Source organism: Acomys russatus, chromosome 28, assembly GCF_903995435.1.
Source record: "Acomys russatus chromosome 28, mAcoRus1.1, whole genome shotgun sequence".
NCBI classification, from domain to species: domain Eukaryota; kingdom Metazoa; phylum Chordata; class Mammalia; order Rodentia; family Muridae; genus Acomys; species Acomys russatus.
The window spans coordinates 8,807,121-8,834,409 of NC_067164.1; the positions used below are offsets into that span (position 1 = coordinate 8,807,121).

At 36.8% G+C, this 27,289-nt stretch overlaps 1 protein-coding gene across 1 annotated transcript in view; it reads left to right on the plus strand.

Moving 5' to 3' along the window:
* The window catches only part of Adgrl3 (adhesion G protein-coupled receptor L3), a 438,014-nt gene that overhangs the window by 60,216 nt on the left and 350,509 nt on the right, over positions 1-27,289 (plus strand). The window contains exon 3 of the mRNA XM_051170906.1: positions 9,764-9,977. Coding sequence (XP_051026863.1) covers positions 9,764-9,977 — 214 coding nt within the window. The remainder of the gene's footprint in view (positions 1-9,763; positions 9,978-27,289) is intronic.

Below are 27,289 nucleotides of genomic sequence, written 5' to 3' on the forward strand. Positions count from 1 at the left end.
GACTTAAAAAGTAATAAAATGAATTACCTGAGTATACAGGGAGTGCATGTTAGCAGCTTCCCAATGAAAATATGACAGAGACCCTTTGCTGCACGTAGGAAGTCCCTTTGTTGATCTTCAAGGCTGAGCTGTTGGTGTTCTGTTCACAAAGCTGTCTTCTGTCCCTATGAATTCAAAGCTTTCCCCATTTTCTCTTCTAATAGATTTAGTGTTTCTGGTTTTATGTTGTGATCCTTCATCTACTTGGACTTGAGTTTTTTGTAGGGTGATAAATGCAGACCTATTTGCATCTTTCTATATGTAGACATCTAGTTAGATCAGCACCTTATGTTGAGGAAGCTTTCTTTTTCTTTTTCTTTTTTCTTTTTTCCCCATTGTATGATTTTGGCTCATTTGGCAAAAATCAAATATCTTAGGGTGAGGATTTATTTCTGGGTCTTCAGTTCAGTTCCATTGATTAACAAGACTATTTTTATGCCAGTACCAAGCAGTTCTTATTACTATTGCACTGTAGTATAGCTAGAAGTCAGAGGTGGAGATTCTTCCAGAAGCTCTTTTATTGTATAGGATTGTTTCAGCTATTCTGGAAATGCTCAACATCCTTAGTCATCAGGGAAGTGCAAATAAAAACAACTCTGAGGTCCCATCTTATATCGATCAGAATTGCTAAAGATCAAAAAGTCAAGTGAGAAAGCATGCTGGTGAGGATATCCACAAAAGGGAACTCCAGTGCTGGTGGGAATGTGAACTTGTACAATCACTGTGAAAAATCAATTTGGTGCTTTCTCAGAAAAGTGGGAATAGTTCTACCTTAAGACCAAGCTATACCACTCCTGAACATATAGACGAAAGATACTCCACCATACCACAAGGACACTTACTCAACTATGTGCATAGAAGCTTTATTTGTAATAGCCAGAAACTGGAAACTACGTGGGTGTCCCTCATCCAAACAATGAATAAAGAAACTGGTACATTTACACAACGGAATAGTACTCAGCCATAAAAAAACAACAAAGTCATGCAATTTGCAGGCAAGTGGATGGAACTAGAAAAGATCATCCTGAGTGAGGTAACCCAGATCCAGAAAGACACACATGGTATGTATTCATTTATAAGCGGATTTTAGTTGTATAGTTTAGGATAAACATACTACAATTCACAGATGCAAAGAAACTAAGTAACAAGGAGGACGCAAAGGAGGATGTTTACGTCTCACTGAGAAGGGGAAACAGAATAGACAGAGGTAGTGGTTGAAGAGAGGGGACAAGGTAGGAGAAGGAGCACAGAGAGAAATGAGGGTAGAGATCAGCCCTGGGTAGAGTGGGGAAGGGAGCACCGAGGGCCTGCAGAGAGAAGAGGAACCTTGGGTTGTGACAGCTCTGTGACAATCTAGAGACTTAGGACAGGGTAGGCTTCTGGGAGGATATGGGGGTGACTCTTTCTGAGACTCCTAGTAGCAGGTGTCATGGAGACTGAAGAGGATACCTTCTAAGTAGAAAGGACTCCTAGGGGAGGAGGGGAACACCAACCCATCCACAAATACTTCAACTCAAAATTTACCTTGCCTACAAGATGTGTAGGGATAAAAATAGAGCAGATTTTGAAGGAATGTCTAGCCGATGTCTGATGTCTGGCCTAACCTGAGACCCACCCCATGGTGAGATCAAATCCCTGACCCTATTAAGCAGACTCTGCTATGCTCCCAGACAGGAGCCCTGCATAGCTGTCCTCTGAGAGGCTCCACCCAGAAGTGGACTGACTCAAACAGATGCTGAGACTTACAATGTTGAACACTGGGCAAAGCATAAGGAGTCTTGTGGAAGAGTGGGTGCATGGATAGAAGAATGGAGGTGACAGGAGCTCCACAAGAAGACTAACAGAGCCAAATAACCAGGACCCATTGGTGCCTTTGGAAATTTAAGCACCAACCAACACCAAGCATGGACTAGACCCAGGCCCCGTACACAGATGTAGCAGATGGGCAGTTCAGGCCTCATGTGGGTCCCCTAGCAAGGGGAACAGAGGCTGTCTCTGCCATGGACTGTTGCCTGCTATATCATCACTCCACACTGGGAAAACTGTGTATTACAGAGAAAGATGTGCTCAGTCTTTATGCAACTTGATGAGCTGGGGTGGGTGGATATTTGGGTGTCCCTTTTCTGATTAACACGGAAAGGGGGAATTGGGAAGGGGGAAGAGGGAGGGAGGGTGGTAGGGACTATGATCAGGATGTTAAGTTAATAAATAAATTAACTTAAAAAGGAAAAAAGTTTTATTGTTTTGTTCTTTATATGCTATGTTACAATGGATTTCTTATTAATTGTGATTATTCCTCATTGTAATATTTTAATAAGCTATTGACTAATAGTCCAAAAATTTGATTTTATTAATCTTAATACTTTTTGTTATATTATTAATTTATGTTTTTAATTTTAAAAAAAATTCTGAACCTGATTATGGCCCTGTCTGATTTCACTTTCTCATTTCTATTTTATACACTCTATCTGGAATATTGTACAAACCCTAAACCTGTGTCTGTGTATATGTGTATAGGCCATGTCAAATTTACTTCATTGGTGATTTAGTGCATGTTAACTACTGTATTCTCCTTAAAGATGTGTTCAGAGTTCGAAGAGCAAGTTTTTTGCCTTGTCTCAAGGAGATAAAGAAATTTCCACTTGTGTGCTTGGTCAAGGTAGCATCTCCTTTTTCCTACTTTGAATTTTCTAACATCCTGTCTATCATCCCATCCTATCACTGGATTTTTATTAATCAAGCACACTCCCTCCTACCTTTGGGACCTTGTCACACTCTCAGGATGTTTAATCACTTCTTGACTTCATGCTGTACCTCCGAAGCATCTGCAGACTGTTCAGGCTCTGTTCCATGCAAGACCACCTGACACCTGAGAGAACACCTAAGTGGAGGGAGGGAGATTTTAGACAACATCCATCTCTTCTGTTTCAAGTGGCCACATTATGTGTGATCACTGTACATTTAGAACCAAAGCGTTTCTTTTGAAGTATGTAATCGTTCTCCTGACTCCTTGTTTAAACATGATATTATAATTCTTACTTTCAAGGGCATGTTGAGCATCTACTTTGCAGTTTATTTGACATTTAGAAGATTGTGACATTGTGAAATTTGATTCAGTTTTGGACATCTTTCTTTGTTTTGTTTTTTTTTTTTTTTTTTTTTTTTTTTTGAGACAGAGATCTAGACTAATTTTGTAGAGTAGGCCTGCCTCACACTCACAGAGACCTGTCTGCCTCTGCCTCCCCCAGTGCTGGGATTACAGACATGTACCATCTTGAATTTTTCTCTTGCAAATTTAGTTCGTGTAGAATGTAGTATAAAATATAGTAACTGTTGAATTCACTTATTTAAGTACTTGCTACACTGGAAACAGCCTCCCCATAACTATTTCTGTGGAAGCCCACAGGTTTGTATGCATATCCCTCAGCCAAAATAGCAACTGCAGACAGTTTTATAATGCTCTATTAATGAGAAACCTTTCATTTACATTTATCTTTTTACATTCCATCAGGAGATCTAAATTTCATGCTCTTTTTTTTTTTTTTAACTGTAGAGCTTATGGCCCTTTTCTTCCTTAGGTTGTCAATTTTAATTTAGAAGGTATTGTACGTAACTAAGTACTGAAATTTTAAAATTATTCTTCAATGAAGTACTCTTGCTGAAATTCAGGATATTAGAATAGTGCTAGTAGGTGAACCTTTAAAGTAGATGAGGAGTTGATATTTCTTTGGGATTCCAATGATATTTTCACTACAACCATTTTGGACTATAGTCTCAGAAACCTTTTTATAGCTTAAATCAATGAGTTGGCATGTACCTATGGCATAGAGAAAGCATACATATTTAAGACAATTGTATTAATGGCTGCATTGAAGGATGAAAATTAGTAATATCTGCTTTATCACAAAAATGTTAGTAATGAAGTATTTGCCAAATTCATTGCCAATGGAGCAGAAACATGTGCCTTCTAGCACCGTATCCCCATCTGTAATTAAGAAACACATTAAATAGTCCTTGGTCTTCACGTACAAGTAGTTAATTAACTTCTTCCTCAGAATTCATTGGATATGAATCATTTTTATCTTTTAATTTTCAAAAGATAATTTTTTCTTATAATTATTGGAATTCAAGGAAAAGAGCCATTTTTATCATCTACTCATAAATCTACATGCTGTTTGAATATAGATTATGTATATAGTGCATAGGGTATCTATTGAACTAATTTCTTTCTAATGAAAGGGGTAGTTATTTTTTATCACCAGCATGGGTTGTTTGTAACAGTTTTCTGTTCCTGGGCTGGTAATTATTCAATATCCAATTGTTTCAATGTCAACTATAAATAGTCCTCTGGCTGAGCATTCAGTTTTGCTCTGTAGCTTCAAACTCAGTCTATTAAACCCAAAACTTTCATTCTTTGGTAATTTCTGTGCAACTGAATCCGGTAATAGTTTTATTATATGCATGTGGCGTAGAGATAGTGTTCCAGTTGAAAGGCAGTCAGACTTCATGACTACTGCCTTGTAATTACCTGTGGCTGTCAGCAGGGGCCCCCACTTCCTCAGGCCCTTTCTCCACTTTTGGGCTGCCTGAGTCCCATCAATTTTTGGTGACTAACTGCACAGGGAAATGATCCAAGAGATAGGCTGAAATTGCTTTGTGATTTCATTGAACTACTTTGGGAAACTCTGCAGCCATTGCTTCCACACCATATCCATCAGAAGCGAGTCACTAAGCATGGTCATAGAAAAGGAGAGAAACAGTAAGAAGGGAAGGGCAGCAGAGACTCATAGGGCTGTTAAAAACTACTGCATAGCGCTCTTGAGAAGCAACCGAACAACCTATACTCCCTATTCATGTTATTTTATCTACAGCTCTAATTTTGTAAAGATCTCTGTATATTCAGCACCTACCAGATCTTGCTCTAGGCAGCAAATATCAGCCCATTTGTTTATGCCAGAAGCCTGGTTGTCATCCTTGTTTCTCTGCCTCTTACCTTGTGACTTTAATCATCAAATCCTACGACTGCTTGTTCTTTAACATAGACCTGACAAACACTTTAAAGGAATGATCTTTCCTCATTTAACTAATACAAATTAGCCTTTTATTCTGCATTTCTTCTACATTTTATACCAAAAAATACTTGAGAGAATTATTATACGTATAAATACATTAAGAAAGCCTAAAGAAGGAAAGGAAAAGCTAATGTAAATGTGGGCTGTTTTGTGTGTGTGTGTGTGTGTGTGTGTGTGTGTGTGTGTGTGTGTGTGTATGTGTGTGTGTGCGTGTGCAGTTATAACAAGTAGCACAAGATGCAGATACATACTCTGTTTTATGGACATCTGGTTCCAATCATTTTTTAAAAACTGTATCATTTCATATCAAGAAGGAATAAACTGCTTTATTCACCTCTCCTCTAACCATTTAAGGTGCCATCTCTCAATTTTAAGCAAGTGGTTTAGTTCATACAGTCTACATAGTCCTGGAGTAGACAGTACCCCTTTGTTCTCTTTCTCTAGTGATTAAGTAGCAGATACCTCCAACTGATCAGGGACCACTGATAAATACAAACTTACTGTTACCATCCATTTTCTCCTACTCAATACTTGACTCCTGGGCTATTTACACATTACTATGGTTTTAGTCTGTGTACTTCTCCCAGATTCTAGACATGTGATCCAACAGTTGTAGACATGCAGGCATTATTCTGACAGCGTGCATTCTCTGTGTGTAAAGCTTTATATTATCTTGTGTAGTGTCCTCAACTAACTTAGTCATTGTTGGCCTCTTAAATCTGTTTGGGTTTTTACTGCTTATTGGTAATCCTCCACCCCTCACCCACCAACTATGTCCTATATAATACATTCTTACTTGAAAGTCCCTTTTAGTACCCTAAGGCTAGCATGCAAAGTTTGTAATCTCTGTACTTGGAGCTCAGAAGAAAACATCTAATTCCTGTTTGTGCACCAGCTTCCAGCCTCCCATCTTTCCATATGTAGTTATCGAACACACAAGTCCACCGAATCATAACCAGCAGGCTTCACTGATCAGACCTGCCTATAATGGAGAGAAGGCAAAGAGGGTCTCTCTCTCTCTCTCTCTCTCTCTCTCTCTCTCTCTCTCTCTCTCTCTCTCTCTCTCTCTCTCTCTCACACACACACACACACACACACACACACACACACAAAGCCATAGAGATTGTGAACACAGGGATGGCTGAAGGTTCTAAAAAACAAGAAAAACTATGAAATGAGAGCTAATTCTCTTATTATTAAACCTTACGCAGATGATACTTTTTATTAGGTGTATCTTTGACATGAGATTTAGAGCACATTCAGAGACTCTAGTCTGAGACTACACACACACACACACACACACACACACACACACACACACACACACACACCACTCCTGTGTGGTTTTATTTTGTGTGTGTGCGTGTGTGTCTACATGTGAAAATAGGAAGACACATTAACAAAAAATTATAGAAACTGCCCTCATGGCATTAGGAGGACAAGGCAGCCAGAAGTACTTTTAAATATTAGTTTTTTTCATATTTGTTTGTGAAGACATATAGCATTTTACTAAAAAGCCATTTGAGTAGCTAACTAGGTAATGCTGTAGTCTCTGGGAATGCATTCCTTCAAACAACACATATGTCATTTGTCGGGTGCAGTTTGTCACTAGGTTACCAAAATGGACAACTTATATATTAAAAGGAAGAAAGTTTCTACAAATGGAAATTGGAGCTTTATATGAAGTTTCACATGTATTTTGGGAAGGAGGGAGGGAGAGAAGACGGGAGGGAGGGAATGAAGGAGGAAGGGGGAGAGAGAGAGAGAGAGAGAGAGAGAGAGAGAGAGAGAGAGAGAGAGAGAGAAGGGGGTGGGGTGGGGCAGAGAGAGCGAGCGAGCACACTTTATAGGTCCAACATAGGTACATGGGAAATTTGGTTCTCCACATTTTTGTTGACTTTGCATCTGTCTACTGTTTGGTTCTTAATGATATTTTTGACATTGTCAATCTAGATTAAAGCTATGTTAATGTGTTGACAAAATTGACTGATGAGTTTAATCAGCCAAATTGTCCACTTAGTCCAACAGGGTCTCTGTTGGTGTGGCTTGCTTGTGTGTGTGTGTGTGTGTGTGTGTGTGTGTGTGTGTGTGTATGTGTGTTAAATTAACTTGAATCACTTTAATTGACTAAGTCAGCATAACATAGCCAGATAAATGCAATACTCAGAGGATTTACAGAATAATTCTTCTTAAATAGCTACACCAATGTTAAAGAATAACTTGTTTTTTAACAGATGTTCAAAATTAATTAATTTATTTATTAATTAATTTATTTGTTTTTCGAGACAGGGTCTCTCTGTGTAGCCTTGACTGTCCTGGACTCGCTTTGTAGACCAGGATGGCTTCGAATTTATAGCGATCGCGTCCCTCTGCCTCCCAAGTGCTGGGATTAAAGGCATGCACCACCTTTAAGGCATTCTAAAACTGTTGTTTAAATATATTTCCTGAAAGCAAAGGCACCCATATAATTCCATTTAAGAGACAAAATCATGAAACAGATTTCGTGAAGTGGAGCATTTTAAAAAAACTTTAATTAGAAATAAACCAACGAGAATTTGTGCAAACTTGGCAGTTTGATCTCATATGACCATTTACTTAAAAACTAATTTGGTACCATGTAAACATGAAAACACAATCATATATAAACACTAAGTATATAAATAAAGATACAAAAATAGATTTAAAAACCATTTATTTTGCATCGTTTATCAGTTTTGCTTTAAACTGGTGGTCAGATAAATCTTTAATAGCATTAACAATTTTTAATCCAAAAGCTCAAGAGGATGCATTTACACATGAAACTAGAATTTTAATATTAGAAAAGTATGAATGTTTAGACAACTTTGCGAATTTCTGGGTGGGAAAGAGGTATGTTTTAAATTAGGAACAGTAGATATAGATATTGAATTTGACAATTCCATGTCAAAATGTTGACCCAAAACAAAGTAAGAAACTAACATTATAGTCAGACTCTCATGATAACAGCATGATGATGATCATGATGTCTGTGGTCAGTGTTACAGATGTGTGTGTGAGCACATGCGTGTGTGTGGCGGAGGGAGGAGGTGGTGCGGGTAGACAGAACATAATCAAGATCTTCAATATGTTGAAAGGTAGCCATCCTCAAACCAGATTACAATGCAGCCAGAAGTACTTTTAAGATTTTTTAAATTTATTTTTAGTTACCTGTAAACATACACGCCTATGTCTGGGTGCATATGCATAAATGTAGATGTCCAAAGAGACCAGGAGAGCTTACCAGAGCTTCAGTGTCTGGAATTACAGGCATTGAGAGCCCCACGATGTGGGTGTTGGGAACTAAACCTGGACCTATAGAAGTATGTGTGCCTGACCTCTGAGTCATCTCTCCAGCCCCAGCCAGAAGTACTTAGCTGACCACTCAGAAGTTTTACAGAGAGTCTTGGAAACAAACATAAAAATAAGATAAAAAGTTATATTATCCTAACATTGAAAATAATAGATGTGCTTTCAAAGAAACCACTGTAGAGATACCTCAGAGGTTAAGAGCACTGGTTGCTCTTCTAAAGGTACTGAGTCCCAGCAACCACCACATGGTGGCTTACAACCATCTAGAATGAAATCTGGTGCCTCTTCTGGCACACAGGTATACATGCAGGCAGAACTCTCTAACCATAATAAATAAATAAATCTTAAAAAAAAAAAAAAATCACGATATCTAAAGTCAAAATGGTCACAACAAACATTCACCTTTCTCTGCTGCTTCTTCTCAAATCTCTGCTTCTCCTCACAGCCCGTTCTTCCACAGCTCATCCTTAGAAAAAGAGGAACATCCATATACTGAAAATACTTATTTTTGTGGATGGACACATTAGAGAATTAACCAGCTGTGCAAATTTAATCTGTCCCTTATGTTTGCCTGTAGCCATGTCTCCTATTTTTAAAAATCTACTTTTTTCACAGTTGGTAAATACTTCAACTATAACTTCAATTATATGTTTTAAGGAAGACTTGGTTAGTTTTTATGACAAAAAAAGAAAAAAAAAAGAAAAAGAAAAAGAAAATGTCATTTCCTTTCACATCATTTAGAATGTGAGAACCTGCACGTTCACTGGCAACAAGTCTAAATATGGAGTTTTCTTGATCTTACAACAATATACCTCGTATAAACCAAGTAATTCACCAAAAAGAAATAATACAGGCCAAAAGTCTGCAAGCATTCTCCTTTGTAGGAATAAGATATTAAATTAAATTAAATGCATGGTTCCATTATTGGTTTATCAGTTTGTCTAAATATAAATGAATTGTTTACATTTAATTTTGAAAAGTAATGTGGTGTTGGTGAACTATAGAGTATTTTTAAAAACACCGTTATCTACATTTGACATATGCTCCTCTTGAAACATCAGTTACATATAAAAATTATGAATACTTTTTATCGCCGTAAGAACAAACTTAGTAGCAGTTTAGGCTTTCAAGAAGTTATTGTTACAGTTATACTGGGAGAGGTTGTCATTGGTTTTGCTAAAAGGAGAAGTATTCCCTATTAATTAATATTACGAAGCCCAGCTGTTTTAGCCCTTGTTCTAGTTAGCCCAGATACTGGGGAAGGAAATGAGTGTAATGTCTTTGAATGTGCAGTGATGAAGGTATCTTTCTCCCTCCTCCTGTAGCTTTCAGCCGTGCCCCGATTCCCATGGCAGTGGTGCGCAGAGAGCTCTCCTGTGAGAGTTACCCCATTGAGCTCCGTTGTCCAGGCACGGACGTCATCATGATCGAGAGTGCCAACTATGGGAGAACAGATGACAAGATCTGTGACTCCGACCCTGCTCAGATGGAGAATATCCGATGTTATCTGCCAGATGCCTATAAAATTATGTCTCAAAGGTATGGTGCCTCCAGACTTTTTCCTTACATATATATCAAGATTTAGTGTAAATCCGCTTGATGGACCAAGTATGGCTCCGAGCATAAGGGGGTGTGTGTTTTAGAAAAACTCAAGTTTCCACTGTAGATCACATGCCGTGTCACCAGAATGCTAGGGCTACAATCCTCCCGTGGCACTTGGACAATAGAAAATGCATTAACATTATTAATAAGTTTAACAATGAAATATGCCTAGTGTTGCATTCTAACAGTGTTCTCTAAAAATAGGTTGGTTATAAAAGAGACAAAATGCATTTTAAAAAAAATTTCTAAGTCAGAATTTTCTCTAAAATGTATAGTGTTGAAATAGTGTTATTCACAGTTATTTCTGCATTATGCAGTGATAATAGAGAAAACAAAAGGCCAGGTTAGGGTCCAATGGTTAAGAGCAGTTGGTGCTTGTACAGAGGACCCAGGTTTGAGTTCTAGCACCCACGCGGAAAATAAACACCAGCTACTGCCTGTAACTACAGTTTGAGAGGCTCTGGCCTCTATTGGCACCTGGAAGCCTGTGGTACACATGCAGACAAACCAATACACATATACATACTTATCAAAATAAAGGTATATGAATTAATATGTAATTCATATGATAATCGATCTAACAGTAAAACATGATTGATAAAGAAGCCTTTGAATTTGGAAAAAAAGAAGAAAATACTAAGTAGTATTTGAAACATACTTAATGTTTGAATTATTTTAAATTCAACTGTTTAAATTATTACAGTGTCAAAATGTACAAATTAAGGTACCACATATTTGCATGACAGAAGAAAAACATTGATTCTAGGAAGATAGGTCTATAGATACCTGTAGCAAAGAAAAGTTAAGAAAATATGTTATTATTATTAGCAATCTTAGTTCTATAAGGACAAAGTATAAGGATGATCATCTTCATGCTGTGACACTATTTGGGACTCCAATTGACAAAAAATTGATTTGTTTTCTCATGAGTATTCAATAAATAACATTTACACACAGACACATACAAAAGAAAATATGTTATAATAAAAGTTCCTTATAAGTTTATTATATATAATATATAATATGTAATATAATTTATAAATATATATGAGAGATATATGTATTAAACATTTTCTCACTGTTACAATGATGCCTTAGAAATAGTTATTCATTTTACATGTCTTTATACTTCCTACTTCATCAGTGTGATTCATATTAAGTAATTCATCAGTAAGTAATGAATTTACTGAATGCATTTTGTAATAGAGTAGGCTCACTTTTTCATAAGAATTTTTACTCAGACATGATTGATTATATTACTAAGGAGTTATTGAATATGAGGGAAGATTATAACACAGAGAAAACTAAGCAAATTGAAGACTAAACACAAATACAATGCAGTACACACTGCTGGGTGCATAACCTGCAGAGCTAAATAAGTAACCTATGCAAAAAGTGTTTAATCTTCTCGATATTGGCTCTTGAAATCCATCCTTATTTTAACTATTTATCTTCTTTTAAATATATTTTATTAGTGTGTGTGTGTGTGTGTATATTTGTGTGTGTGTGTGTATGCCACACATGTCATGAACAGTGCACTGGGCTCAGGACCATTTTTATGGAGTTGCTTCTCTCCTTTCAACTTTACCTGGGTTCAAGATTAAATTAAAATCTCTAGCCTTGTGAGGCAAGTATCTTTATGCACTGAGTTATCTCAATGGCCGCAATTTATTTCTTAATATTTAAATTACTTATATTATTATGTGTGGTTAATAGACTATTAGAGCCAAAACCTTTAAGTTAATGATAGATGTATAAATTCATAGTAAGAATCATAACATACATGTGTAATGAGCAGGTGATTTGAAGGATGCTGGAAGGATTACTTTGCACATGTTGTGGGCTTTGGTTTGTCTGTTGATAAAAAGATGACTTATGCTAAAGCAGATTGAAAAAAAACATATGATTTTGAAATTAAGAATCCATTTTATTAAAGTTGGATATATTCTTTACTTGTGTGTCATTCATAAAATTGACAAAAATCCATATAGTCCATCTAGTCTAGAAAACATGCTATGCCTAAAAGAATTTTAGTATTTTCTTTCATGATGGTGTAATTCTCCCTCTGGAAACATTTACTATGAGTAATATGGTGGCAAAAGATTTATTTCAGTTGGGTAATCAAACATAAGATTTCATTGGTTCTGTAACAGGTGTAGCCATTTGAAGTAGTCCTGATTTTCTGGGATTTAGGGGTAAATGAAGCATGGCAGAAGCATGAACGTCATTAGTTTTGTTCTATATGAGAGTTTCCTCAAAATTGTTTTAGTCCTTTCATTAATGCTATTTCAAAATAATCCATTAATCTTGTAATTATACAAAAATTAATAATAATGGAGTATATAGAGTGCATACACACAGGCACAAATCTCCAGTGGGAACCTGCCTTCAGCACTCACTAAATCCTTTAGTAGACCGTCCTGGTAAGATCTTACTGGAGACTTTTTCAGATGGCTGAAAAAACTATGGCCGTTCACCTTTGAACTCTTAAATGTACTGCATTTTCAGTGTCTAAAATAAACGTTTTAATTCTCATAGAGAGAAGTTTGTGTCCCTCTTGTCAGGTGGCCATGGCTAACCAGCTTTTACGATGTCATGTCAACCACAGCAGGTTAAAGAGTGGTAATAATTACCAACTATGACATAGGGATGCTATGCTAATACTCAATATGCTAAGCAGATGAATACATTTAAAATGAAATAAAATGGGAAGTAACTTTTCTGAACTGTCTATTAGATAAATGGATTTTTTTTTGCTCAAATTTAAAGCTTTTAGAAAAAGATTTTCTCAAGGTATAAATATTAAGTATGTCTTGAGGGAGGATTATTCTTAAGTACAAAAGTTATTGTTAGCATATCCTTGCATAAACTTGTGAGAAGCCTTTCTGACTTACTCACTTAACTCTCACAGTTTAGACAGATATGACAAAGAGACACAGAAAATAGGTTTAATGCTAAATTTGGACAATTTACATAAACTAAAGCTTGAACTAACTAAAGGACTAACTCGAATGACAGAGTACACTTGTTTATCCTCCTGAAATTTCCCATTCCTCTTTATTGTGTGTCTGTGCACATCAGGCAGTGCACATCACAACCCAGCTGGTTCTCTTTACCTAATTGTAGGTTTTGAGAATGCCAAGTTAATGTTTTTAACCTACAACCAACTTCAGTGTTTAATTGGAAAATATGCAATGCTCTCTCATACAGTCAGGTTCATAAACAACACTCTCAGCTTTGATATTTACATGGATTCTATTCTTTACACATTGCATTTATTTATTTGTGAGATAATTTAGAAGAAATATCCCACATAGTATTGGTATCTTAGTGTGAAAATAACTTTTAGCAAGTGCATAACTTCAAGAAGCTTCCATGTGGACCTCAGCTAGAGTTTGGTGTTTGTTTCGGCTATTAACTGTGATATTTGAGTCATTAATTCAGCCAGCTCTTTGAAAGTACACAAGTGGGGTTTACTGTGACAGTTAGTCAGGTTTGATGGATAAATAAACCATGCATGGTTCCTGCACGTAAAATATCCTGGAGAGATAAAATGCAGCCAACAGGATCATTTGCGCAGCATTTTATTTGTTTCTCATTTACATTTATTGAGGAACTTCAAATGAGGAAATTTCCTTCCTCCTTACTGTTAGCTAGGAAGGTGTTAAAGTTGGCTCACTTATGTGCAAACTGTAAACTGAAGGACATCAAAAAGCATAGGGGAGTAGCAGCCTTTAACTTCTCCTGTAGCTGTCAGACTTGCTCTGGTCGGGATGCCCGTACATTGATATGGCTCAGTCCTCTACAACTAGTACAGTGCTTGGAGTCAAACTCTTTTTTTAAACTCTTCTTCTATATCATGTACACATGAAGCTAAGATACCATAGAAATGCTAGATGGTACACAAGCTTGATAAATTTCCTTATTTAATTTTCATCTCAAAGCCCTTGAATGTCACGTATACTGACATTTAAGCTTTCTTTTTAGCATATGTCATCGCACATGCAGTCACATAGTCTTATTTTATATATGCTTGCTTATAGTTTTAAACTGTAAAAAGCATTTGCAAAGAAGTGTGTGTATACACATGAATGTGTGTGTTTATGTGAGCATGTAATTTCATAGAATATTACACAAATCAAATGTGGGCAGCTCAAGGAATTTTTACAAACTATAATTATCCATGTGTCTAATAAACTCCTGAAGACAGTGAACATTAGCCAGACCTCTCTTTAAGGATGTGTCAATTCTGACCTTGATAAATTCGGAATTAGTTTTTGCTCATTTTATAATTTAAAAATGACTTTGTATGCCATATACTTGAACCTGGCTTTTCTCATTCAATGTATTTTTTACTTTCCATTGTCGCTGAAGTTTTTTTTGTATGTCATCTCTTTGTCATTTCAAGTACAATTATTTTTTTTACCACTTTTATGTAACAGGGAAACCTTTATGGTGAATTGGTTTCAGAACAAATTTATTACTTTAGTAAGATTCTCCAGACCAGTTGCTGTCAATATCCTTCTCTCCTCAGCAGTGCCATGACTTAACCTATATTTTTTCCTTAATGCATTTATCCTTGACACGTAATTTTAGTCTAAAGACATAAGTATTTAAAATGAAGTTAACTTTACTTAACTTCGCAGTGGCATCATGGGAGAAAGACATAAGAATACATGCAGGCAAAAATAAGTTTGTCATTAACACTTGAATAAATGTAGGATCACAGGTTATACAGTACAAATATATGTCCTAATTAAGTGAAATGCCTCACTTTTTATTATAGTATTAGGAGTATTTTAACAGTATTATATTTTCAGATGTTGTATTCACACAGAGGAGGACATGGAGGAAGAGAGATCTGAGGAGGGGCGGTTTAGTGAGGTGGAGGGGGGTGGGGCGGGGGGAGGTACAGAGGGAGAATTGTTTCTCACCTTTTGAAAGTTACACTGCAGTTGACCTCAGCAGCTCTGCAAGGGATTTTACAGCTTCCCAAGGGGTCTTGGTTTCTGTTGTACTCATTTCTAGAGCAGTTGGGAAAAAAGCCTTCTATAACAACAGAGGGAGAGATGTCAGTGGCAGATTATGTGTGTACACAGCCTAGTAGGCGTTCTCTCTAACAGGGAGGGGACACACACACACACACACACACACACACACACACACACACACACACACGCACGCTACTCTCCTCCCTCCCTTTGATAGATCCATTGCAGGATAGATCCATTTTATGATTCTCTTCAAAATTTTAAACAACAACAACAACAGACTCACAACATTAAATACTTTCATTTTCCAAGACTAGACCTATTTCTTTTGCACTTTGGATTGATATTTCTGTGCGTGTTTGTTTTACAAGACAGAAAGAAGGAGAGAAAAGCAGATAACTCATTCTCACAGGTTCAACACACAGAATATAGGCATTTAGCGGTGGTCTCATCTGAGAGCGCTTATTTTTGTTTCCCACATTTTACTTTCTTTTGCATCTGAGAACCTGATACAAAAGAGAGAACCAGTCAGCTTGTGTGCTTCCATGTCCATTTAGCAATTAATTTAGTTGTGGAAGAAATTATCGGTTAAATATTTATCTTTTTGTTTTTTAACAAAGTTTAATGAGAAAGAAAATCTGGTTCTTTCATGATACTATTCTAAACTCTGAAGTATCAGAAGAGCTAAATATATTGGTTTGTGCTGCTGAAAACTGCTTTTAATATAAATTATTATTGATTTCCTTTTTAAAGCAAGTCTGTCATATAGTGACCTAATATATTAAAATATTTTTATACTTTTAGTTGTAATATAAATAGGTAAATTTCCCCTTCTCTTTCTTCCCTCCAAACCCTCCCATGTACCTTCCTCACTCCAGTTCAAATTCACTGCCTCCTTTTGTGTTGTTGTATATGTGCAAATGTCTGTGTTTATATCTTTTTCCCCTAAATGCATAACTACGACCTGCTCAGTCTTATAATGTCATGTGTATGTACATGTTTTCAGGGCTGACCATTTTGTACGAGGCAACAAATTAGTGTGCTCTTCCCTGAAGAGGATTCTTTCTCCCACTCTCAGCATCCCTTAGTTGCCCTAGGAATCCTTTGTTGAGCCTTGTGAGCTTTCCCTCTTCCAGGTTAGCGTGTCTGTTGTTTTCTCTCTTTAGTTCCTGTGTAGGTTAGCATGTTTGTGAGACTTCAAGAGTGTCGCTTCTGCCATTTCTAAGAAATACAATCAAACATGAAACTCCCTGTTACTCTGGCTCTTACAGGTTTTCCACTCCATTTTCCACAGTGTTCACTGAGCCTTAAGTATAGTTGTAGTTTTCTGCCCTGTTCTCTGTCTGCTGCAGAGTTCCCCTTCTGTGGGATAAGAACTACACTGTCCTGTGTATATAAGGGACAAATATTTAAAATGAAGTTAGGGATTATGCTGGTCTAGTAAAGTGGCATTTGGAAATTCTCCGCCAAGATCTGTGACTTCAGTAGCCCTAAATAGTTCTGTCTCCAGTACAGGCATGATTTCCTTCTTGTTCAGTTCATCTTAAGTTCAACTAGAGAGCTGTTGGTTACCACTAAGGTATTTCTGCCATTTAGGGTTATTGTGCCATGCTGGTCATTACTGTCGTTCATAGACATCATCCCTGTATAGGACTGTTGGTTGCTTTTAACCTTCGGAAGTTTGTATGTCACTTTCTGGTACTGTAAAAGCTGCTCCTTGAGGAGGCTTTGAAATGAGACCAATTTCAGTGTCTCTGGGCCCTGTGATGTAGTAGGTGGGATTTGAGAACTGTAAACCAGCTGTTACATGAACAACTTAAATTGCCGGTGGTGTTTTTATTTGGTAGTGTTCTTAGTAACGTTGAGGCATATAAGTGCTTTTTAAAACAACTGTAACAAAATAATATTAAATAGGACTTAATTAGAGAAACATTAGTTCAATTGATTCACCTGAGAATTTCTGTTTCATATTTGATTTACAAAACCTGAGATTAATTATGCTCACTTTTAGTAAATGTTCAATGAAGGTTGTTTTTATTTGCATGTTTGCTTGTTTTTTAAGATTTTTAACCCCCCTTTTTGGTGTCTTACATATTTTGTATGAATGGGTGCTTTCCTGCAGCAATGTCTGTGGCCTGTGCCCATGCAGTGCTTTCTAAGGACAGAAGGGGCATTGGATCCCCTGGGTCTGAAGTTACAGATGGTTGTGAGCCACCATGTGTATTGTGGGAATTGAACTCATGTCCTCTGGAAGAGAAACCAGTGCTCTTAATTGTTGAGCCATCTCTCCAGTCCCAGTTAAATTGCTTTTAAAACTTTCATCCTTAGTCTTTGTTGTAGTCAGTCTGTAGAAATGGAAATATTATAATACTTGAAACATTTTCCAAAAAAGAAAAAAGTCAAATAAAATGTTTTTTGAATACTAGATGACATGGGATAAATACCCTCAATTCTCTTGCTAATATAAGCCTTTGGAGCTTAGTTCCCAGTAACACAGGAGAGAAGAAGATAGAATTTCTAAAGGATGCTAAGGAGAGATCTTGGGGTAATTTCCTAAGCACCAGATACCCTAAGAAGTTAGCATGAATAAACTCATTTAACCGTTGCCTGGTTCTCTCAGGAGAAATGGAATGCTTCAGGAATGAAGCAACTAGATGGAATGTTTAAATACAATTCCAAGTGTTCACCAGCACCTTGCTGCTGACAAAGAAATACTTATTTCCAGTGGGCAGTTTTGATTTTCTGGTGCTGGGAAGTGTTTTGTGAAGCCAATTAAATCAAGGAACATTTTATTTTCACCTTTAGGATTTCCAGCTGAAGACACTCAAACATTCAAATTACACAGAATGAACTTCATATGGACACCATTATCTAGCATACTGTTTCAGTAAAAGTAAATTTACTAGTGGTCTTGGAGAATAATCTGAAACTTGTGCAACATTGGTAATAAACAGAACACATGTCACTTTATAAGTTTAGGAACAGTGAAGTTTCATGAGTGGGCAGTTTTATGAGACCTTTCAAAGTAGAAATGAGAAGATATACATTTTCTTAATGAAATAAACATAAGAAACAAAGCACTCTCTAGCAACTAATGTTTTATATAATGAAGCGTTAGAGAGATTAAATCTCCATCAGCAAGGCTTTAGCTCATAGATGATAAAATGAGTATATTCCATTTTATTTTTGTCCCTTATGCAGTAATTATTTTTCCATTATAGAGTTGAGTATATTTTTATTTAGTATACGTACTTTATTATTGTTTGCATACAAGTACTCAGATTATATTTTTAAAAACCAAAAGAAGCTATAAATGCATAAGCATGACTTATTAAAAGGACACATATTTCCTAAGGTGCTAAAAATACCCCACTATCCACCAGATACTTGTTTATTTGAAATATGCATTAGATGATAGTAGTTTTTAAAAGTATTCCTTTTATCCCTTGTGTAGCAGGAAGCAATGTGAATCATCTGTTTGTAATTAGAATTATCAAATGGTGAACAAAATGTGTTCCTTGCTCATCTGTGCTGACTTCGAGATATAAATATATATGTTTGTTTGGGTTTAGGTAAAAAAGATTTGCAGGCTTTCCAAAACTGCTAGTAATCCTAATTACTGCTGCTGTAAATCTCAGAGAATAAACATTTGGATCTATTTCTTGGACCTGTTAGTATGGTGAGTAAATAATCCTTGGCTGAGAGTATAAGTCTACAAAGATGCTGCCATGCAAAGAAGAAAATATACTACAAAATAATGAAAAGACAAGAGATAAGAGTTGTGTAGAGATTGAGACTACACAGCAATTAGTTCATAAATTGTCTAGCCAGAAAGAGGTGAAGAAATCCTTTCACCAAAGAGCACTGCCGTTGCTGAATTCTGTAGAGGCATTTTTTCCTAAGCAGTCACTGCTATTCAGCTAAACAGCTTTTTTGTTTTTGCTTGTTTGTTTTGTTTTTAACTATTATATGTTAAATATTGATATATGTAGGCATTTGAATTGACACAGCAAATAGGTCTGCCAATGTTAGGTGAAAGACCAGCGATGCTCTCACCAGTACAAGCACCCTAATAAAGCTAGTGTTATGCTTATTGTCTCTCGACATTTCAACACTGAAAGTTGTTTGTTTCTTTTTTTTCAAACAGCATTTTCTATTAATTTATTCAGATTTCATCTAAATTTTTATCCTGTCACTTGTATCCTCCCATTCTTCCCTCCCTCCCGCTTTCACTCTGTTCCCCTCATCTAGGTCTATGACTGACAGGGACCTCCTCCCCCACTATATGGTCATAGGCTATCAAGTCTCATCTTGGTAACCTGCTTATTCTTCCCTTGATTGCCACCAGGCCTCCCCACCAAGGGGGAGTGGACAAATATGGGGCATTAGAGTTCATGTCAGAGTCAGTCTCTGCTCTCCACATAACAGTGGAGAATGTCTTGTCCATTGGGTAGATCAAAGTAGGGGTTCGATATTTACTCCTTGTATTGTCCTTGATTAGTGTAATAGTTTGAGCAGACCCGCCTGGGCCCTGATCCACCTGTCACTATGTTCTTCTTGTAGGTTTCTAGGACCCTCTGGATCCTTCTATTTCCCCATTCTCCTATATTTTCTCTTACCTAGAGTCCCAGTAGGATGCCTTCACATCTATCCCAATCTCCTGGTTAGTGAAGACTTGCATGGGACATGCCTTTTGGGCTAGTGCCCAGTTATAAGTGAGTATATACCATGTGAGTCTCTCTGCTTCTGGGTTAACTCATTCAATATGATCATTTCTAGTTCCATCCATTTGTCTACAAATTTTGGGATTTCCTTGTTTTTAATAGCTGAGTGGTATTCTATAGTGTCAATGTACCACAGTTTCTTTATCCATTCTTCAACTGAGGGACATTTAGGATGTTTCCAGGTTCTGGCAATTATGAATAAGGCTGCTATGAACATGGTTGTTTGTTTCTTAATAATACTAGTTTCCCTTTTGAATTATGTTCAGAAGGTGCACATCCTTGAGATTGTTTGTTACATGTGGTACTTTTCAAAAATAGATATTACGTCTTTCTCTTTCTGATTTTATACAGATATTGTTTCTTAATATTTATTCTTAATATTTTAGCTCTCCTAAAACAACACATATTTGTAATTTTGGCGCTATAGACTATTTCTGACCTGTTTTATCAGCTAAAATACTTCTCACACACTAAGGCAAGGTATTTTAGAAATTGTGGCTGCAAAAGGCTCTCCTGTCCCACAAATTAGTCTCATAAAAGGTTTTTCAGCTTTCCAAGGAATCCAAGTAGATCATCCTTGCCTGAGGAGACTCAGCTGTGAATTACTTTTCCTGTTTCGCTGTGAAACATGAGGTCCTTCAAATGACTTTATAGCCAATTATGTCCTCCTATTGCGATTCAGTGCTGTGACATTAAAATAGTGTAACAAATGATGTTGTATGGACTGCAATTTGTTAATTTATGTCTGAAGTGTGGAGAAGCAGAAACGGATATGAACAGCTTAGCCACATAAAGATTGGTGTGGGCCATAAACATCCTATAGACCAAATGATCTGAGCCGGTGTGATTTGTCCTGTTCCCTGTAATTTACTCCAAGCGACTGCATATACATGCAACGGTAACTCTGATGTAATGATATCTGATACACATGATACATATTTTAGCCTTTTACAGTGTTAGAAGGAACGGTGAAAACAGACAATTCCTGCATGCATCTTATCAAGATTCGTTTAGTCTCTGCTGTTGGTTTTCTTTCTAATATTTCATTTATTTGACTTTATTTGATGTGTATGAGTGTTTTGCTGGTACATACGTGTGTGAACCATGTGCATGCTTGGTGCCTACTGAGGCCAGAAGAGAGTGTGGTCATACGGAGTAGTGTGTGTGTGTGTGTGTGTGTGTGTGTGTGTGTTTTAGAAGCACTTTGCCCCAGAGCCTCAATACTTCTTAGGTTCCATAGAACTGGAAATACAGAGGTGTATGTGCCACCATCCAGGTGCAGGGAACTGAGCACAGGCACTTCACAAGAGCAAGTGCTGTTAATGGCAGGGCATTTGTACAGCTCCTATAGTCTTTTTTATGAGAAGAAAAATGCATGAACATTTTGCTTTGCTCTTTGTGGCATGTTTAAAATCAACCTCAAAGTAGTAGCTATGCACACAACTTAGAAGTGTTGTCAGGTATGTAAACATCCACAAACACACAAACATACATATAGGTGAGACCACAGCATTGAAGCTTATTGTGTATTTATGATACATATTTCTAGGCTAAAGATTAAAGAAAATTTACTTATTAAATAGGCCAGGACTTCAGAAGCTTACCTTTTTATTTATTAAAAACTATGTGAACCTATTTTTTTTTTTTCTTAATGCAATCTAAGTTTTGTCTTAGCAGTCCTGGGGACTGCACTTAGGACTTCAAGGGCACTAAGTAAGCGTTGGTCTACATTCCCTAGTCTTTTAATATTATTTTCATTTGTTTGTTTGTTTCTTTGGATTTGAAAAAGGTCTTACCTGGTAACCTTGACCCACTTAAATAGCTGTGTAGATGAGTCTGGTCACACACTTGAGGCAATTCTCCTGCCTCTGCCTCTCAAGTGGTGAAGTGAGAGGATTGTGCTATCATGTCTTCCTCCCTTACTTTTTTTTTTTTTTTCAGGATGTCAGAACAGAAGTAATTACTTAGCTTTACCAAAAATGGGTGCACACTGTTTTTCTAAGCAATGTTAAGGTTGTCAAGGCTCATTTGAGGATAAATACATGTGATAGTTGTTGTGGAGACTTAGAAGTTAATGAATTTACATTACTTTTAGGAAATGTTATCCTTGTTTTTGATAATGTTGATTTTCCTGTGTATTTGAAAACAGAAGTATGTGTTTCCTATGTTTCACAAATATTTTTTTGTATTCTTACATAAAATTATCTTATTGAATGACCTCTGGGGTGCTGAAGAACTGGGAAATACCTTAAAGCACAAGAAGATTAATTTTCAAAATCAAGAATACACTTATATAGGAACTCTCACATTGCTTCTTTGGCACAGAATTTTGTGGCACATCCAGTCTCTGTTTTCTACTAAGTTTCTTAGCTTACATTCTTACATAATAACCCCGTCCGTTTCTTTTCTATAACTCCATCTTCCTCACTCTCTTCTCCTTTCTGTTTTTCTCCCCCTGTCTCCTGATGGTCATCTGGAGTGGTGTGTGTATATTTTAGAAGCACTTTGCCACTGAGCCTCATTACTTTTTAGTCTCTATATTTTTGCATTTCTAGATATATTAGAAAATATCAAACAGTTTGGTCCAGGAATGAGACTTTGGTCCTCTTTTAAGTTATACAAAGCAGTCCCCACCCCTTGCTTTGCTTACTGATTCAACAGGTTCTGCCAAAACTTTACTCTTTCTTTTTATTCTAGCAGCCTTTGAAATCTGTAGAGCGTGTTTTCATTTCTAATGACTACAAAATATTACAAAACATTTCTCTGTGCTTAATTTATGTCTACTAAACACATTTTTAAAATATAAACAAATATTACCTCAATTAGTAAAGCATTTTTTTTCTTTTTTAAAATTAATTTATTCAGGTTACATCTTCATTGCTGTCCCCTCACTTGTATTCTCCAGTTCTGCTCCCCACCCCCCTTCACCCTATTCCCCTACCCAAGGTCTGTGACAAAAGGGAAGTAACGCATTTTAACCACAATTTTGGGAACAAGATTTCCACATATATTATATTCTGTTTATGAAAACTGAATGACTATTATTAAAATGCATTTTATTTATTCTGCATTCTTCAGTCCCTAAATGGTACAACAAAAACATCTACTTATGTGATAAGGCCTGTAATGTTTAAAAAATCACTTCCCCTGCCATGCTTCAGGCCAGTGGTTGTACAGAAATGTCTGTCTGGGCTATATGTGGTATTATAGAAAATTTTAAAAAATTGTTTTGGAAAACCTCTATGTACATGCAAAAATGATGATGAATTTATACTTTCCTTAACAGATGGGTGAGTATGCTGCCATTTCTAATGTTTCAATTTGTGTGTGTATGCCTACAGATAGTTTATATGCTTTATAATGAACAAAATTTTTCCAGTTTATTTTTCAGGATTGTTATATGTAATTTGTCTGTCAAAATTTTCAGGGGTAGCTAAAGATATGCCTCAGTGTTTAAGTGCCTTTGCTACTCTAGTAGGGAACCCAGGTTGAGTTTACAGACCCACATAGTAGCTCACAACTGTCCTTAACTCTAGTTCCAGTTCCAGGGGACCTACAGGTACCAGGCATGCACACAGTACCCATTTGTATATGCAGGCAAGACACACATAGAGACACATACACACACAAAATACTCTTAATTTTTTTTTTTAGTTTTATGAAAAATAAAAACCCAAGATACTCCAAATAAAGAAGTAAATCCATAAAGAGAAATGCAATGGCTTGGACTGCTTTGGGAGAGAGAGTCAGATACATTGTTAAATCCTCCTTACAGAGATGGCCTCCTGGTCTTCTCTGTGCATTCTGATTTGACTGCCTCTTCTATTTCTGTAGTGTGACTTCGCTTGATCCCTGGTAACTGAGCCTCTTTCCTTCAAAGGTAGAGTAGTTTGAGACTCAGTAAGCCTAGAGAAATTTCTTTATCCCTGCTTTCCCAACAATAGAGTGATTTGTCTTCATGGGATCAGCTTGCCATCAATCACCATAGCCATCATTTGGCCAGAAGATTGGATCCACGGGTTATCATAAGCTAGTAGTTCTTATCTCAGGATGAGATTTTCTTTCGTGAGACTTTTGGTAATGCCAAAAAATAGATATGGAAGGTAATAAAGACGTCTAGTGTAAGCAAACCGAAGGGTAGTTCTCTGCCAGATGAAGCCCATGCTATCACAAATTTGGAAACAATGGGCACTATTCATTGTCCAGTTCAAAGGCAAGTTAGTGCTGTCTGTGTGGAATAATCACAAACTGTTTTTTTTTTAATTAATTTATTCTTGTTACATCTCAATGGTTATCCCATCCCTTGTATCCTCCCAATCTTCCCTCCCTCCCATTTTCCCATTATTCCCCTCCCCTATGACTGCTCCTGAGGGGGATTACCTCCCCCTGTATATGCTCATAGGGTATCAAGTCTCTTCTTGGCAACCTGCTGTCCTTCCCCTGGGTGCCACCAGGTCTACCCCTCCAGGGGACATGGTCAAATGTGAGGCACCAGAGTATGTGAGAAAGTCATATCCCACTCTCCACTCAACTGTGGAGAATGTCCTGACCATTGGCTAGATCTGGGTAGGGGTTTAAAGTTTACCGCCTGTATTGTCCTTGGCTGGTGCCTTAGTTTGAACGGGACCCCTGGGCCCAAATCTGCCCTCATAATGTTCTACTTGTAGGTTTCTAGGACCCTCTGGATCCTTCTACTTTGCTATTCTCCCATGCTTCTCTCATTTAGAGTCCCAATAGAATGTCCTCCTCTCTGTCCCAGTTTCCTGGTAAGTGAAGGCTTTCGTGGGACATGCCCCTTGGGCTAGTATGCAGATATAAGTGAGTATATACCATTTGATTCTTTCTGCTTCTGGGTTAACTCACTCATTATGATCATTTCCAGTTCAATCCATTTATCCACAACTTTGGGGAATTCCTTGTTTTTAATAGCTGAGTAATATTCCATAGTGTATATGTAAACTGTTTTGTTTTCTTATTAGATATAATCCCAAGTTAAATGTTCTACATTAGAACTATTACCAGGAATAGTATTTCTCTGAAGTTACCAGTTTGGAGCTTATCTGTCTTTTTAAGATAAACTGCATTTTCAACTATGAAAATGTCACTACATTGATAAAAAATGTGGCTTGTTTTCTCTACTGTTATTTCTTAACCACCAGATTTTACAGATTTTTCTCAGTTATACATAAGACATTTCAAGCAATAATCTCTATAGGTTTTTATTTATTTATTTTTATTTTTTATTATAATTTATTAAGATTACATAAAGATTGTTATTCACTCATTTGTATCTTCCCATTAATCCCTTTCCTCCCTCTTTTACCCAGTAACTCTCCCTCCCATAGACCTCTGACAGAAGAGGACCTCTTCCCCAAAGGCAGAGGTTTTATCCTTACAAATTTTGTCTAAGCAGTGTCATTTCATTCTGCCAATATTTCTGAAAACATGAAATAGTCATAGGGACCAGTCTTCACACATTCTTCACCTTACTTATTAAAAGAATTAGAATTTAAGGAGCTATTGAAAACAAGGCCACATCTCCAACACTTGAATGGGGGTGGGGGTCTGGCGGATGACACATAACAGTGAGGAATAAGCCCAGCATCATTTTTCAACCAGGCCAACTAAATAACAGGGCTTGAATATAAAAGTTGCTTCTGGGAAAAATGTTAACATTTTAAAGGAAATGCCTCCCAGACAATCCACCCTAAGTATTTAAGACATTTCAGGGTTACATTCCAGTATGTTTTATGCTAAATTTTTCTCTACAGCCGGTCCTCACTTCATAGAATGAAAGATCAAAAAATAGGATCAAAATTCTTCTTTGCTTAAGAGGCACATCTACCATCAGAGTGGAACGGTGAATACTTAAGTAATCACTTTAGACACACCATAAAGTTTGCAACGTAAGAATCCATTCTCTCAAAATGTTTTCGGAAAGAAAGATTTAGGAGGAACAATGGCAGCTTGAAGGCACAGAAAGCTCCTTTTAACCATTTCCCACCTTTGTTTGTATGAGATTCTCATATTACCTTGAATGCCAATGTTCACCCTGGTCACAGAGACTTAGAATAGTTGAAGTCTCTGCAACAGTGGAACTGCTGAGCACAAAACCCAGAACCAGTGAATCGGAATAAATGTCCTTCCCACGCAGTAGTTCTTCAATTAGTAAATAAAACAACACTGTGGGTCTCATGTTAATCTTGTAGTGTTTCAAGCACTAGATACCCTGTGATCTGACAGACGATTTCAGTAGAAAAAGACACGTGTCACAGATTAATTTCTACACTTCTTCCTTTGACATCGAGATTGTACTTTAATGACACCGTTTCTCTCATCTCAGTTTTGTATATAAAACTTCCGTGAAACTTGTCTCTTGTCATCGCTAGTCTGTGTGAAACAACATTGAAACTTAGAACAGGCTTCTTGCCTTGAGGCTGCGCTGTTTGTGTTTCTGACTTGAGACCTACAGACCTCCTAGGGGACAGCTCCTCTCTACATTTCCAGGGAGCCAAGGTCAAGGTAATTAAATGACCTGAAAGAAGGAAGCACATTTTAAATTGTGTACAGAAATGTGGCTGGAGAGGTGGCTCAGCCACTGGCTAATAGCACATCCTACTCCAGCAGAGACCTGAGTTGAGTTCCTAGCAGCTGTGCCCCGAAGCTTAAAACCACTTAAACTCTAGATCCATGGGAGTGGACTATTTTTGAGGCCTCTCCTGTTGCCGGTACTCACACTCTTTCATACAACCACACATGACACACACATATTACACAATTTAAAATATGTTTAAAATCATATTTATGCTGTAGGATATAATGTCTACAGGAACAAACCAAATGAAATGCCATTAAATTTTCACCTAGAAATGAAATAACTAATGAATTCAGTGATGAAATTATTTAAACATTTAAACATTTAAAATCCTATGCTGACACATGGCCAAAAATATCTTGAAGAATTGTGAAACTCAAATGATATCTCCTACTTTTGGCTTGTATGATATTAGCTGATAATACATAGTGAAACAACCTTTGCATTCTGCCACAAAAGGAATTGCTTGAAAGTGCAGAAGACCATGATGTCCTCTCTTGTATGCTAACACACACCTGGAATGAAACAGTTGTTAGCCACAATGTAGTGTGTAATTCGTTTGTATCAGAAGGCAAATTTTACTAGTAGTAGTCAAGTACTTCAAAATTATTTTCTGAGTCATTACAAATAAAAGATAAAATAATGTCATAAACATGGCTTATTTTTTAAAACTTAAAAAGTATCATTATAGGGAAGAAAACTTCCTTGCAGTAAAATGGTTCTCTGGTTTCTTGGAAGACTGTAAACTTACCTTACACTGACTTGTGCTTCCAAAGGAAATAACAGTGCAACTTTCACAGAACTTAGAATTTCAAAGAATAAATAATCATTTTACATTTTTTGTGTGCATGCGTGAAATAGAGAAGATTTTCAATTCTGACTTCTAAAAAAGTTCTTGATATTTCACAAGAAATGAAGATGGTTGATAAGTGTCCATGG